The sequence below is a fragment of the Bos indicus x Bos taurus genome, chromosome 15 (assembly GCF_003369695.1).
Source record: "Bos indicus x Bos taurus breed Angus x Brahman F1 hybrid chromosome 15, Bos_hybrid_MaternalHap_v2.0, whole genome shotgun sequence".
NCBI classification, from domain to species: domain Eukaryota; kingdom Metazoa; phylum Chordata; class Mammalia; order Artiodactyla; family Bovidae; genus Bos; species Bos indicus x Bos taurus.
The window spans coordinates 82073482-82089593 of record NC_040090.1 but is presented as its reverse complement, the minus strand read 5'-3'; the positions used below and the strand labels follow the sequence as shown (position 1 = coordinate 82089593).

The 16112-nt window shown below is 37.6% G+C and overlaps 1 protein-coding gene across 11 annotated transcripts in view; it reads right to left on the bottom strand.

The window, feature by feature from the left end:
* The window catches only part of GRIA4 (glutamate ionotropic receptor AMPA type subunit 4), a 678364-nt gene that overhangs the window by 414420 nt on the left and 247832 nt on the right, over window positions 1-16112 (bottom strand). For all 11 annotated transcript variants that reach the window (XM_027563975.1, XM_027563976.1, XM_027563974.1 and 8 more), the window contains one exon: window positions 6167-6406. In XM_027563975.1, the coding sequence (XP_027419776.1) occupies window positions 6167-6406 (240 nt within the window). The remainder of the gene's footprint in view (window positions 1-6166; window positions 6407-16112) is intronic.

The following is a 16112-nucleotide window of genomic DNA, read 5'->3' as shown; positions in this document are numbered from 1 at the left end:
GGATGAGGAACACATGTACACCCATGGCTGATTCATGTCAATGTATGGCAAAATCACTATAATGTTGTAAAGTAAATTAGCCTCCAATTAAAATAAATAAATTAAAAAGAAATAAAGAAAGTTACGTTTCACTCAAGTTCATAGAGAAATTCAGGATCATATTAAGGCAGTTACTTTTAATAGATGAAATGTTTTGATGAGTAGTTCATAATGACAGTAGAGGATTAGATAAAAGTACTAAAGTATACCATGCTACCTTATTTCTTTACATTTGGTTTTGTGCATTATTATTATTTTTTTCAATTCTGGTCTCTAATGTTGATGTGTGAACGTTCCTTTCTTAATGATGTAAAAATATAGATGACTCTTAGCCAACTATGTTTATGATAGAAGTTAATCACACTTCCATAACTGAGGTTCATACTTCAGTTGGTGATAATGAGGCATAATTTTCAACACTGTGTCTAAGAGGAGTTAAGTTGGGCTTGTGATCCTAAAATCATAAAATGAGTATAATAATTTCAAAGTGGAGAAAATTATTCTTGTCCTTTACAAGTGCTTGAGTAAGACTTAGAATATTGATAAAAATGTTAATATCATGGCAGTGTGAACCAACTGAACATAAGAAACATGTTATTTTTTATTCATGTAATTACCACGTAGAACAAAGGTGTATACTTGGAAGTTAGGTTGAGTTACTGTGTGTGTGTGTGTGTGTGCTCAGTCACTCAGTCATGTCCAGCTCTGTATCCCATAACTGTACCCTGACAGGCTCCTCTGTTCATGGGGTTATCTAAGCAAGAATACTGGAGTGTGAAGCTATTTCCTCTTCCAGAGGATCTTCCAGACCCAGGGATCAAACCCATGTCTCCTGCAGCTTCTGCATTGGCAGGCAGACTCTTTACCATTCGAACCACCTTGGAAGCGCTCAGTTACTATAATGGAATTCAGTTCAAATGACTAGCTATTCATCCCAAAGTAAGTTACCGGAGAGAAACTAGAGATGCTAGACAGTGACTTGCATCAGTTGGTTAGAAGCAAACCAGTTCAATTACTGGGTGATGACAAAAAAAAGGAGGCCTTTTGTTCAGCAAGCTAATAAGTAGGTAAATGATTTCAAGACGCTTATTAGAAGAAATAGTGCTTGTACCATGATGAATTTAATCCTTTGAAGGCTGATATTTAACCAGGAAAAAGAAGCTTTAAATAACCAAGTATTATCTGCTTACATTAGAGTGATCTCATGGTAAAAAAATGGGAGGTGGTTTAAGATTGGAGGATCTGAATTGTTATTCAGAAGTGAGTATCCTAAAAAGTATAAACAGGTGCAAAAGCAAAGCAAAATTTTTTATATTTATTTATTTATTAATTGAAGGACGTGAACTGTGAACTTCCAGATGTTCAAGCTGGTTTTAGAAAAGGCAGAGGAACCAGAGATCAAATTGCCAACATTCTCTGCATCATCAAAAAAGCAAGAGAGTTCCAAAAAAGCATCTATTTCTGCTTTATTGACTATGCCAAAGCCTTTACTGTGTGGATCACAATAAACTGTGAAAAATTCTGAAAGAGATGGGAATACAAGATCACCTGACCTGCCTCTTGAGAAACCTATATGCAGGTCAGGAAGCAACAGTTAGAACTGGACATGGAACAACAGACTGGTTCCAAATAGGAAAAGGAGTATGTCAAGGCTGTATATTGTCACTCTGCTTATTTAACTTCTATACAGAGTACATCATGAGAAATGCTGGGTTGGAAGAAGAAGAAGCTGGAATTAAGATTGCCAGGAGAAATATCAATAACCTCAGATATGCAGATGACACCACCCTTCTGGCAGAAAGTGAAGAGGAACTCAAAAGCCTCTTGATGAAGGTGAAAGAAGAGAGTGAAAAAGTTGGCTAAAAGCTGAACATTCAGAAAACTAAGATCATGGCATCTGGTCCCATCACTTCATGGGAAATAGATGGGGAAACAGTGGAAACAGTGTCAGACTTTATTTTCTTGGGCTCCAAAATCACTGCAGATGATGCCTGCAGCCATGAAGTTAAAAGACACTTACTCCTTGGAAGAAAAGTTATGACTAACCTAGATAGCATATTCAAAAGCAGAGACATTACTTTGCCATCAAGTTCCGTCTAGTCAAGGCTATGGTTTTTCCAGTGGTCATGTATGGATGTGAGAGTTGGACTGTGAGGAAAGCTGGGTGCCGAAGAATTGATGCCTTTGAACTGTGGTGTTGGAGAAGACTCTTGAGAGTCCCTTGGACTGCAAGGAGATCCAATCAGTCCATTCTGAAGGAGATCAGCCCTGGGTGTACTTTGAAAAGAATGATGCTAAAGCTGAAACTCCAGTACTTTGGCCACCTCATGTGAAGAGTTGACTCATTGGAAAGACTCTGATGCTGGGAGGGATTGGGGGCAGGAGGAGACGGGGACGACAGAGGATGAGATGGCTGGATGGCATCACCGACTGGATGGACGTGAGTTTGAGTGAACTCTGGGAGATGGTGATAGACAGGGAGGCCTGGTGTGCTGTGATTCATGGGATCACAAAGAGTCGGACATGACTGAGTGACTGAACTGAACTGAACTGAAGGATAATTGATTTACAGTGTTGTGTTCCCAGATGGCTCAGTGGTAAAGAATCTACCGGCCAGTGCAGGAGACACGGGAGATGTAAGTTCAATTCCTGGGTTGGAAAGATCTCCTGTAAAAGGAAATAGCAATCCATTCCAAAAATCCTGCTGGGAAAAATCCCATGTAGCCTAGTACACTACAGTCCATGGGGTCACAAAGAGTCAGACAGGACTGAGTGACTGAGAAGTCACGTTGGTTTCCACAATAGAACAACCCAAATCAGACATACGAGATGTGAGTTTCATCCCTGGATGGGGAAGATCCCCTGGAAAAAGGAATGGCTACCCACTCCAGTATTCTTGTTTGGAGAATTCCATCAACAGAGAAGCCCGGTGTGTTACAGTTCAGGGGGTTGTAAAGAGTTGGACAGGTCTGAATCACTAACACTTTCACTTTCAGTACCATTTTAATCCTTATTGGGAGGGGAGGTTGATGCATGAATGCCTAGAACTCTCTACTTGCCAGAGACTAGTTTGCACAAGGCAAAGAAAGAAGCAAGACAGTTCCTTATGGTATTTCACAGAGCAACTCTGCCCATAGTGGCAAACTGAGCTGTGTCATAACAAACCACAGAAAGAGCCATCTCATCCATATTCTAGTATATATTTCTTAACATCATGATTCAGCTTTTAAACACCTAAAATCGAATTGCCAACATCCGTCAGATCTTAGAAAAAGCAAGGAAATTCTAGAAAAACATCTGCTTCATTGACTATGTAGAAGCCTTCGACTGTGTGGATCAAAACAAACTGTGGACAATTCTTTAAGAGATGGGAATATCAGGCGACCTTACCTGTCTCCTGAGAAACCTGTTTGCAGGTTAAGGAGCAAGAGTTAGAACCAGACATAGAACAACAAGCTGTTTCAAAATTGGGAAAGGAGTATGACAAGGCTGTATAGGGTCACCCTGCTTACTTAACTTATATGCAGAGTACATCATGTGAAATGCCAGGCTGAATGAATGACAAGCTGGAATCAAGAATGCTGGGAGAAATATCAGCAACGTGAGGTATGCAGATGACACCACTCCAATGGCAGAAAGTGAAGAAGAACTAAAGAGTCTCTTGATGAGTGTGAAAGAGCAGAGTGAAAAAACCTTCTTAAAGCTCAATATTCAAAAAGCAAGATCATGGCATCCAGTTCCATCACTTCATGGCAAATAAATGGGGAAAAGGTGGAAACAGTGACAGATTTTAGTTTCTTGGACTCCAAAATCACTGTGGATGGTGACGTGTAGCCAAAAAGTTAAAAGACACTTGCTTTTTGGAGGAAAAGCTATGTCAAACCTAAACAGCATATTAAAAATTAGATACATCACTTTTTGGACAAAGGTCCATATAAGTCAAAGCTATGGTTTTTCCAGTAGTCATGTACAGATGTGAAAAGTTGGACCGTAAAGACAACTGAATGCTGAAGAATTGATCCTTTCAAACTGAGATGCTGGAGAAGACTCTTGAGAATTCCTTGGACAGCAAGGAGATCAAACCAGTCAATCCTAAAGGAAATCAACCTTGAATATTCATTGGAAGAACTGATACTGAAGCTGAAGCTCTAGTACTTTGGCCACCTGATGCAAAGAGCTGATTCGTTGGAAAAGACTCTGATGCTGGGAAAGATTAAGGGCAGGAGGAGAGGGGGTGACAGAGGATCAGGTGGTTGGATGGCATCACTGACTCAATGCACATGAATTTGAGCACTCTGGGAGATAGTGGAGGACAGGGAAGCCTGGCATGCTGCAGTCCATGGGGTCTCAAAGTCCAACATGACTTAATGACTGAACAGCAACCACAGTTTAATCTTCTCTTCCCCTACTGAAGGGCATCTTGGTTGCTTCTAAGTTGTGGCTAATATGAATAAAACTGTTATAAACATCTGTGTGAAGATTTTTCTGTGATTTGGATGAAAATATTAAGGATCATGGCTGCTGGATCGTATAATAGGAATAAACTTAATTTTGTAAGGAATCGTCAAATTGTCTTCCAAAATAGCTATACCACTTTGTGTTCCCACCAACAATGAAGGGGAGTTCCTGTTTCTCCATGTCCTAATCATCTTTTGATGTTGTCAGTGCTCTGAATTTTGGCCATTCTGATAGATATATAGTAGTATCTCATAGTTGTTTTCATTTGCATTATGATTCCATTTTCAGTGTCCTTTTGCTTAAGGATAATTCTAAAAGTTAGAAATGAACAAAGTGGTAATTTTTTAGTCTGTAATTCATCCTCTAGGATGCTTTGAATTGCCAGCTATTGGAAAATGACATCATGAAATATAGATATGCTCCCAAATTTCCAAGTGAGAATTAGGGTATGCTACAATTCTGAAGAAAATACACTGATGATATTAAATTTTCTGAGCTTGTTTCCAAATGGTAAGTTTACCAAGAATGCCAATTTAAGCAAAGGGCTGTCATTGGTGTGTAAATTAAATATCATTAAATATGCAAATTTTAATGAGAAATAAATTCATTTAATGAATTTTCATCTCTGAATATAATATTCTGAATATTTGGAATTTGAAGATAATTATATATTAAAATGACTTATTTTGCTTGTTTATTATCTTTACATTTATTTTAAATTCATTTTACAGATAGACTTACTCAAGCATGTTCCTAAAATGTTGCCTGGTTGAACTTTTGCTATAACTTCTTCTTTGCTTATAAATCTTATGCTTTAAGGAAAAAGGACTGGACAAAACCCTATGTTTTGTCCATGCTTCCCTGACGTTTGTTTTGAAACATAATATATTGCTATGATTTTGGTCACCAAATACAGAGCAAAACTGAGCAAGAATTGGAATTCTTTAAGATATATCTCCAAATAAAGTCAAAATATTTCAACATTGTACAAAATTGTATGTATTGCCATAATTTTTTAAATATAAATTTATTTATTTTAATTGGAGGCTAATTACTTTACAATATTGTATTGGTTTTGCCATACATCAACATGAATCTGCCACAGGTGTTCCCCATTTGATGTTATCTATCTTATTTATCCAATACAAGGATCATATTTTATCACTTATTAATCTATATAGACTTATAGGAAAAGATAAAGTGAAAGGTTGCCAGCAAGCAGAGGCCTTACCACCAAATCTTTATTCTCATTGTCATGACCCTTCGATTACAGAATTAACTCAACCTGATACTGTTTTAAAATCTTCTGAAATATTAAAGGACATGCATTTGAGGTAAAAAAAAAAAAAACACACTTATTTTATGACTACACCTGACATATCATCATGGAAATTAAAAAAAAAAAAAAATATATATATATATATATATATTACAATTTCAACTAAGTAACAGAGCAGACATTGCTTGAGTGACCTTGTAAGTTTGAAGTTCATTTAATTAGAAAATTTTCCCCAGAATCAAGATAAAAACAGTAAGAATTCATATTGACCATTTTCTCATTTAAGCCATATTAGGGATCAAAATATATTGCTAAATCACACAAATGATACAAAGCAATTTAAACTGAAAATTAGAGTTTTACTTACGTAGATGTGGAATTTCAACTTACCCCTGTCTGTGTCATACAGGAATACAAAACAGTTCCATTCATAGTGATCCAGCAGACTCAAAAGGGCTCCTCTTAAGGAAGGCCTTAGCTGCAGCACAAACTGGCTCTCCCCCTCAGTAGGAAAACTTGGTGTGATGAGGGAGATATGCAAGGCGCTGCAGAATGAGGTCAAGGTATGTACTGACCTCTTATCATAGAGTCCAAAAATGGCAAATACTCCTCTGGAATACTGGGAACAGACTAAAATAGAAGAAGAAGAAAAACTATTAGCACACTTTAAAATTGTTGACTCCACATCTACAGTTTATGAAAAAAATTCTGAATCATTGATATGTCAGGAATATAATATGAGGAAAGAGAAAAAGTGAACTGTGCAATCAGTCATAGAAATAATTAATGAACTCTTGAGGCTGTACTCAATGCCCTGCAGTGAACAAGATAACAAGAGGTTTACTCAAGAAACCAAATTAAATTAAGGAAAATTTGACTAAAATAAACTAATATATAGTTCTCCATGATAATGTGACAAATCCTATGCTAGAAATTTTTAAGTATGACAAATGCAAATTTTTCTCTGTATTTTGTATTATATGCAAAAATATGATATTATACTTGAAAATGTCTGATTATTAATTGGAGGAGCATTTAAATTACCTCAGTGCTGTCCTTCTTAAACTATATGCATTTATTTGTCTTTTCTATTTTGAATTAGATTGCATTTGCTACTTAGTCTAAATTGTTACTTTTTTTTCTCTTTTGCAAGGTAGGTTTCAGTTTTTACCACAACTTTAGAGTTCTCTTGATTTACATTTGAAAACAAGAGTTTATTCTATATGAGAAATAACTACTGTGCTATCCTAGAAGGTTAGTGGAATTGTGGCCAGTTGTGTAGCTTCTGAGCATGTGCATGCTTAGCCGCTCAGTCGTGTGTGACCTCATGGACTGCCATCCACCAGGGCTCCTCTTTCTATGGGGATTCTCCAGGCAGGAATTCTGGAGTGGGTTGCCATGCCCTCCTCCAGGGTATCTTTCTAACCCAGGGATAGAACCTAGGTCCACCCACACTGTAGGCAGATTCTTTAACCATCTGAGACACCAGGGAAGCCCAAGAATACTGGAGTGGGTAGCCTGTCCCTTCTCCAGGGGATCTTCCCAACCCAGGAATAGGACCGGGGTCTCCTGCATTGCAGGCAGATTCTTCACCAACTGAGCTACCGTGTAGCTTCTAGGTGGGAGCAATTCTCAAACCCAATGGAACCAAGTTTCCCTGAAGAATTTAAAAGAACTTCAGGTAAACATGTACACAGCCTAGTCTTGACCTTTCTTTCCCATGCTCCCAGTTGTCACAAGGACAAGAAGGCCAATTCATAAAGAGAAAAACAAAAACAAAAAAACTTTTCTCAAGATTCTTGCAAAATCATATTCTGATCCCTCTTTTGACATGACTGATTTCAAACTTGGATGAGTTTTAAATTAAAACTTAATGGATACAGACCTGCATTAAAGGATACTCTTTCTTGTATATACAGTAAATCAAGAATGTTTGAATTCCAAATTCTTACAGTTAACCTCATATGGCTAAAGACCTATTTCTTCTGGGTTTATATAGCTAGTTTAAGAACTTTTTTAGTTATGGAAAGATTTAGTTACAAATTTAACTGATAAATTCATTAAGAAGCCTAGAATGTTGGATAGTGGAATAGTTCCTTGTGAAACATAAGAAACTTGCAGTAATAGGCTCTTGAAAAAAATAGCAATCCTGATAACATTTTTATCTATGTTCTATATCTGGGATTTAGGAAATTATGAAGAATAATTATATAAGATAAGTTAATAAAATCTGGAAATTTTTATTTTGTTCTTTTCTATTTGTGTCTTGAAATTGGGGATAGAGACTAAGAAATTTAATTAAATCAGAGGAGAGTAACAATTAAAATAAAAGTGCTATTGATTTTCTTTAGATGATGTTCTCCAAGAGATACATGCATGTTTCACAAAAATTAAAGCCCAACTAAGGGACCACAGTCTATGTTCATCTAAGTAAGACTAAGATAGAACTGACATTGATATAGGGGAAAGACTGCAAACTTTGCAAATAAATTCAAACCATAGTGTTTTTACTTATAACCAGTTTGTTATTATTCAGTCACTCAGTCATGTCTGACCAATTGCAACCCCATGGACTGCAGCACACGAGGCTTCCCTGTCCTCCACATCTCCTGGAGTTCATTCAAATTCATGTCCATTGAGTCAGTGATGCAATCCAACCATGTGGTCCCCTGTCGTCCCCTTCTACTCCTGCCTTCAATCTTTCCCAGCATCAGATTTTTTTCTAAGGAGTCAGCTCTTCACATCAGGTGGCCAAAGTACTGGAGCTTTAGCATTAGCATCAGTCTTTCTAGTGAATATTCAGAGTTTATTTCCTTTAGAATTGACTAAGATTTGATCTCCTTGCAGTCCAAGGGACTCTCAAGAGTCTTCCCCAACAGTTCTAAGTCATCAGTTCTTCAGTGCTCAGCCTTCTTTATGGTTCAACTTTCACATCTGTACATAACTACTGGGAAAACTGTAGCTTGAACTATTAAAAACTTTGTGAGCAAAGTAATGTTTCTGACTTTTAATGCACTATCCAGGTTTGTAATAGATTTTCTTCCAAGAAACAAGTGTCTCTTCATCAAGAGACTCTTTAGTTCCTCTTCACTTTCTGCCATAAGAGTGGTGTCATCTTGTACTAATCCTAACCTAGGCTAAATTCCTTATTCTTATTCGTCTCAACTATCAATATAGTTGGGACGAATAAGATGGTGGAGTAGAAGTATGCTCATCTTCTCCTGTAAAAACACCAGAATTGCAACTAATGCTGAACAACCATTGATTGGAAATTTTTGGATCCCACCAAAATAAGATACCCCACTCCAAGGGCAAAGGAGAAGCTGAGACAAGACAGTAGGAGGTGCACAATTGTGTTTAAAATCAAATCACAGACCCACCAGTGACTCTTGGAGGGTGCAAACAATTTGTTCTGTGCAAAAGGACCCAGGAAATGGAGAAGTGACCTAGACAAGAGACAGAGGAGAAATGGAAAGATATACCCATCTGAATGTAGAGTTCCGAAGAATAGGAAGGAGAGATAAGAAAGTCTTCCTAAATGATAAATGCAAATAAATAAAGGGAAAAAATAGAATAGGAAAGACTACAGAGCTCTTCAAGAAAATTAGAGATACCAAGGGAACATTTAAAGCAAGATGGGCACAATAAAGGACCGAAACGGTATGGACCTAACAGAAGTAGAAGATATTAAGAAGAGGTGGCAAGGATACACAGAAGAGCTATGCAGAAAAGACCATAAAGACCAGATAACCACAATGGTGTGATCACTCACCTAGAGCCAGATATTTTGGGGTGTGAAGTCAAGTGGGCCTTAGGAAGCATTACTACAAAAAAAGCTGGTGGTGGTGATGGAATTCCAGCTGAGCTATTTAAATCCTAAAAAGCTTTATAGTTTCTGGTCTTACGTTTAGATCTTTAATCCATTTTGAGTTTATTTCTGTGTATGGTGTTAGAAAGTTTTCTAGTTTCATTCTTTTACAAGTGGTTGACCAGTTTTCCCAGCACCACTTGTTAAAGAGATTGTCTTTAATCCATTGTATATTCTTGCCTCCTTTGTCAAAGATAAGGTGTCCATAGGTGCGTGGATTTATCTCTGGGCTTTCTATTTTGTTCCATTGATCTATTTTTATGTCTTTGTGCCAGTACCATACTGTCTTGATGACTGTGGCTTTGTAGTAGAGCCTGAAGTTAGGCAGGTTGACTCCTCCAGTTCCATTCTTCTTTCTCAGGATGACTTTGGCTATTTGATTTTTGTGTTTTTTGTATTTCCATACAAATTGTGAAATTATTTGTTCTAGCTCTGTGAAAAATACCGTTGGTAGCTTGATATATCTCTCCGACATACATCACAGCAGGATCCTCTATGACCCAACTCCCAGAATATTGGAAATAAAAGCAAAAATAAACAAATGGGATCTAATTAAGCTTAAAAGCTTATGCACAACAAAGGGAACTATAAGCAAGGTGAAAAGATAGCCTTCAGAATGGGAGAAAATAATAGCAAATGAAGCAACTGACAAACAACTAATCTCAAAAATATACAAGCAACTCCTACAGTTCAATTTCAGAAAAATAAATGACCCAACCGAACAATGGGCCAAAGAACTAAGTAGACATTTCTCCAATGAAAACATACAGATGGCTAACAAACACATGAAAAGATGCTCAACATCACTCATTATCAGAGAAATGCAAATCAAAACCACTATGAGGTACCATTTCACGCCAGTCAGAATGGCTGCAATCCAAAAGTCTACAAGCAATTAATACTGGAGAGGGTGTAGAGAAAAGGGAACCCTCTTACACTGTTGGTTGGAATGCAAACTAGTATAGCCACTATGGAGAACAGTGTGGAGATGCCTTAAAAAACTGGAAATAGAACTGCCTTATGACCTAGCAATCCTACTGCTGGGCATACACACTGAGGAAACCAGAATTGAAAGAGACACATGTACCCCACTATTCATCGCAGCACTGTTTATAATAGCCAGGACATGGAAACAACCTAGATGTCCATCAGCAGATGAATGGATAAGAAAGCTGTGGTACATATACACAATGGAGTATTACTCAGCCATTAAAAAGAATACATTTGAATCAGTTCTAATGAGGTGGATGAAACTGGAGCCTATTATGCAGAGTGAAGTAAGCCAGAAAGAAAAACACCAATACAGTATACTAATGCATATATATGGAATTTAGAAAGTTGGTAACAATAACCCTGTATGAGAGACAGCAAAAGAGACACAGATGTATAGAACAGTCTATTGGACTCTGTGGGAGAGGGAGAGGGTGGGATGATCTGGGAGAATAGCATTGAAACATGTATAATATCATATATGAAATGAGTCGCCAGTCCAGGTTGGATGCATGATACTGGATGCTTAGGGCTGGTGCACTGGGACGACCCAGAGGGATGGGACGGGGAGGGAGGAGGGAGGAGGGCTCAGGATAGGAAACACGTGTATACCTGTGGCAGATTCATGTTGATATATGGCAAAACCAATACAATATTGTAAAGTTAAAAAATAAAAAAATAAATAAAAATAAATCCTAAAAAGATAATGCTGTGGATGTGCTGCATTCAGTATGCCAGGGAATTTGGAAAACTCAGCACTGGCCACAGGACAGAAACAGGTCAGTTTTCATTCCAGTCCCAAAGAAGGGCAATGTCAAAAAATGTTCAGACTACCGCACAATTGCTTTCATTTCACATGCTAGCAAAGTAATGCTCAAAATTCTTCTAGCTAGCCTTCAAAAGTATGTGAACTGAGAACTTTCATATGTTCAAGGTGCATTTAGAAAGGGAGAGTAACCAGAGTCCAAATTTCCAACATCAGTTGGATCATAGAAAAGTCAAGAGAATTCCAGGAAAACATTTATTTCTGTTTCATTGACTACACTAAAACCTTTGACTGTGTAGATCACAACAGACTATGGAAAAATCTTAAAGAAATGGGTCTATCAGGCAACCTTACCTGCCTCCTGAGAAACCTGTACGCAAGTTAAGAAGCAACAGTTAGAACTGGACAGGAACAACAGACTGGTTCCAAATTGGGAAAGGAGTATGCTAAGGCTGTATATTGTCACTCTGGTTATTTAACTTATATGAAGAGTATATCATGTAAAATTCTGGGCTGGATGAAGCACAAGCTGGAATCAAGATTGCATGGAGAAATATCAGTAACCTCAGATATGAATATGACACCACTCTTATGGCAGAAAGCAAAGGGGAACTAAAGAGCCTCTTGATGAAGGTGAAAGACAAGAGTTAAAATGTCTGGCTTAAAACTCAACATTCAAAAAACTAAGATCATGGCATCCAGTCCCATCACTTCATGACAAATAGATGGGAAAACAATGGAAACAATTAGAGGCTTTATTTTCTTGGGCTCCAAAATCACTGCAGATGGTGACTGCAGCCATGAATTTAAAGGACCCTTGCTTCTTAAAAGAAAAGATGTGACAAATCTAGACAGTGTATTGAATAGCAAAGACATTACTTTGCAGCAAAGGTTCATCTAGTCAAGGCTATGTTTTTCCCAGAAGTCATATATGGATGTGAGATTTCAACCATAAAGAAAGCTGAGCACCTAGAATTCATGCTTTTGAACTGTGGTTGAAGTCTCTTGACAGTCCCTTGGACTGCATGGAGATCAAACCAGTCAATCCTAAAGGAAATCAGTCCTGAATCCTCAGTGGAAGTACTGATGCTGAAACTGAAGCTCCAGTACTTTGGCCACGTGATGTGAAGAGTTGACTCATTAGAAAAGACCCTAATGTTGTGAAATATAGAAGACAGGTGTAGCAGTGGATAACGGAGGATGAGATGGTTGGATGGTATCACTGATTCCATGGACATGAGTTTGAGCAAGCTCCAGGAGATAGTGAAGGACAGGTAAGCCTGGCATGTTGTAGTCCATGGGGTTGCAAATAGTCAGGCACGACTGAGCAACTGAACAACCACAACAATGAATATATAAAATGTCAAGGATCATATGAGATAATATACATAAGACTGGACTTCCCAAGTGGCTCAGTGGTAAACAATCCACCTGCCAATGCAGGAAATGCAAGAGATGTGGACGGGTTGATCCCTGTGTCAAAAAGATCCCCTGGAGTAGAAAATGGCAATCCACTCCAGTATTCTTTCCCTGAACAAGCTATGGACAGATAAGCCTGGTGGTCCACAGTGCAAGAGTTCTCAAAGAGTCGAACAGCACTGAGCAAATGAGCATGCATGTAAGTCTATCATCTTAAGAGTATATATGAGGCAATTAGTAAGTGGCTGATCTTATGAACACAAATTTTCTATATTTGTGTATCAATTTAAGTAGTTCTAGTGTTTAATAGGAGCACAAAAGGGTTAGAGAGTAAAATGCCACAGTTCATTGAAAACCAGGTATTCAGATTCTGTATAACAAATACCAATTATTTTCATGAATGTTTGCATTAAGGTTTATAAAGAAATTCTACCAAGAAAGAATATTCAGTTCTAATTCTATATTCATTAGGAACTAGAATTTGATTAATTGAGTAGATTCACTAACCTGGAAAACTTGTTCTGACAAAATAACTGGCTATAATTTTCCTGGAAGTTATGAGAAACATCAAATTTAACACGGAAATTTTCAGTTTGAACTCAATAAAGTTCTTTAATTTAAAGCACCTTCACTTTTGCTTTCACTTTCGATAAAAGTATTGCTGGATTGGACCTTAACCTCATGAAAGTTCCACCAAGATTTGGATATATTTATGTAAGTACTATTAATTTGGCATATAGCTTGGAGTTACTAAGTGAGTTTCTTATTTCATACTTTCCTGTTCCTTTGATTTTCATGTAATATCAAGTGGATTTTTCATGCAAATTGGTCCACTCTCAATTTTTATGTACTAAGTAATCTGGTAATTTGGTTCAATTAATTTTTATTTTATACTTTACAGAAGAAAAAAACTTGAAGAGATTTGAAACTCTAATCTAAGATACTGGCTTTTAGTTTGGTGCTAAAAATTATACTGTTGCATCAATTCATAAAATTTTATAAAAGTATTATATATTTATATTATTTATTCACCCTATAGTGAACACTTAGGTTGTTTCCTTGCATTGGTTACTGTATAATAATCATGTACAATAATGCTGCAGTTAACATGGCTGTGCAGATATCTCTTTGAGATAGTGATTTAATTCCCTTCAGATATATACCACAAAGTGGCATTGATGAATAATATGGTTGTACCATTTTAATTTTTTAAGGTGCCTCTATGCTGTTATTTATAGTGGCTATACCAATTTGTATCCTCCCTGCCCCCCACAAAGTTTGAGGGTTCCTTTTTCTCCACATCTTCACAGTTTTACTTTTTACACAATTATCACTTGTCTTATTGATAATAGCCATTCTAACAGGTATGAAGTGATATCACATTGTGGTTTTGATTTGCATTTCCTAGATTGATTGATTTCTCTAATGTTGAGCATCTTTTCATGTATCAATTTGTCTTTAGAGAAATGCCTATTCAAGTCTTTTATTTTTCTTTTTTCTAATTTTTTTTTACAATGTTGTGTTGGTTTCTGCCATACAACAATACAAAGTATACATACGTATACCTATATTTATATATTATGAGTATACATACATCCCTCCTTCCAAAGCCTCCCTTCCCTCCCCCCATCTCATTGCTCCAGGTCATCACAGGGTGCCAGATTGGACTCCCTGTGCTACACAGCAACTTCTCAACAGCTATCCATCTTATACATAATAGTGTATATATGTTGATGCTCCTTTCTTTTCTCTTTCTCTCTCTCTCTCTCTTTTTTTTTTTTTTTTTTTTGCTTTTCCACACTCCACAACTTGTGGGATCCCAGTTTACAGTGCAGAAATCATGCCTGAGCCCCTGAAGTGGTAGCACTGAGTCTGAACTGCTGGAGTGACAAGGTATGTCAGGACCCAGGGAATGTTAATCCGAGTGAGGTATCCCAGAGGTTCACATCTCAACACACAGACTCAGCTCTACCCAACTGCCTGAAAATCCCACTGCTAGAAACCTCAGGCCAAACAACTATTAAGACAGGAACAAAATCCTACCCATCCCCCCCCCAAAAAAATGAAGGGACAAAAGTGTATGTTACAGATGGAGGAGCAAGGTAAAAACTTCTAAGACAGAATTAGTGAAAAGAAAATAGGCAACCTATCTGAAAAAGAACTGAGAGCAATGAGAGTACACACGTTTCAAGATATCAAAAAAGAATGGAGAAAATACAATAAATATTCAAAAGGATAGGAATCCTTCGAGTTGAATTTAGTGACCTGTGATCTTGAATGATCTTGAATGTCCCAATCTTGTCCCTGATCTGGGAAATTTTCAACCATTATTTTTTAAGTAAGTTTTCAGTTTCTATTTTCTTCTCTTCTTCCAGAAATCCCATAATTCATAGATTGTTTATCTTATGGTATCTCATAAATCTTATAGGTTTTCTTCATTTTCTTTCTTTCCTCCTTTTCTAAAAATGTTACTCCAATTAGATATTTACAAGTAGTGTGTCTTCAAGCTCACTGATTCTTTCTCTTGTTGGTTGAGCCTGTTGTTGAAACTTTCTATTGAGTTCTCCAGTGAGTCATTATACTTTTGAGCCCCAAGGTTCCTATTTAGTTCTTTTTATATTTCCTATTTCTATTTTTGTTGTTGTTGTTGTTTAACTTCTCATTTCTTGGTATTGCTTTCCTGAATTCTTTAAATTGTTTATCGGTCTTCTCCTGTGGTTGAGAACCCTTAGACAATTATTTTGCATTCTTTGTCAGGCAGTTCATGGATCATCATTTCCTTGGGGTCAGTTACTGGATATTTACTGTGTTCCTTTTGTGCTGTTATGTTTCCCTCATCAGCTCAGGCAGCTGGGGTCTATGACACTGAAAATTGCATGGTCCTTAGTAAGAGCAGTGGGTGTGATTGCACAGTGGCCACTAAAGCTGCTGGGGTTCTCACAGCATCTTCAGATCCAGTAGCGAGGGTCAAGGGAAGGTGACAGTGGTGGCTAGAACCAATGGTGTGCATATCCTTGGCTGGCTGCATAAGCACATACAGTGGTGAGAGCTGAGACTGGAAGCAGGATCCAGGGTTAGCTGCAAGAACACTAGCAGTTTTGGAAGCCCAGGTTTTTTGCATGTAGTCATGTGACAGCATGGGCTCACTGCAAGTTCATGCATGATGGGGTGGCCGCTGGTGATGGGAATCAGGGCAGGGATTGCGCAGGTGGTTGGCTACTAGGACAAGCTGTAGGTAACTAACTGCAGTGCAGACCAGTGAGAAAGGTCAGGGTGAGATCTGGGCCCACAGC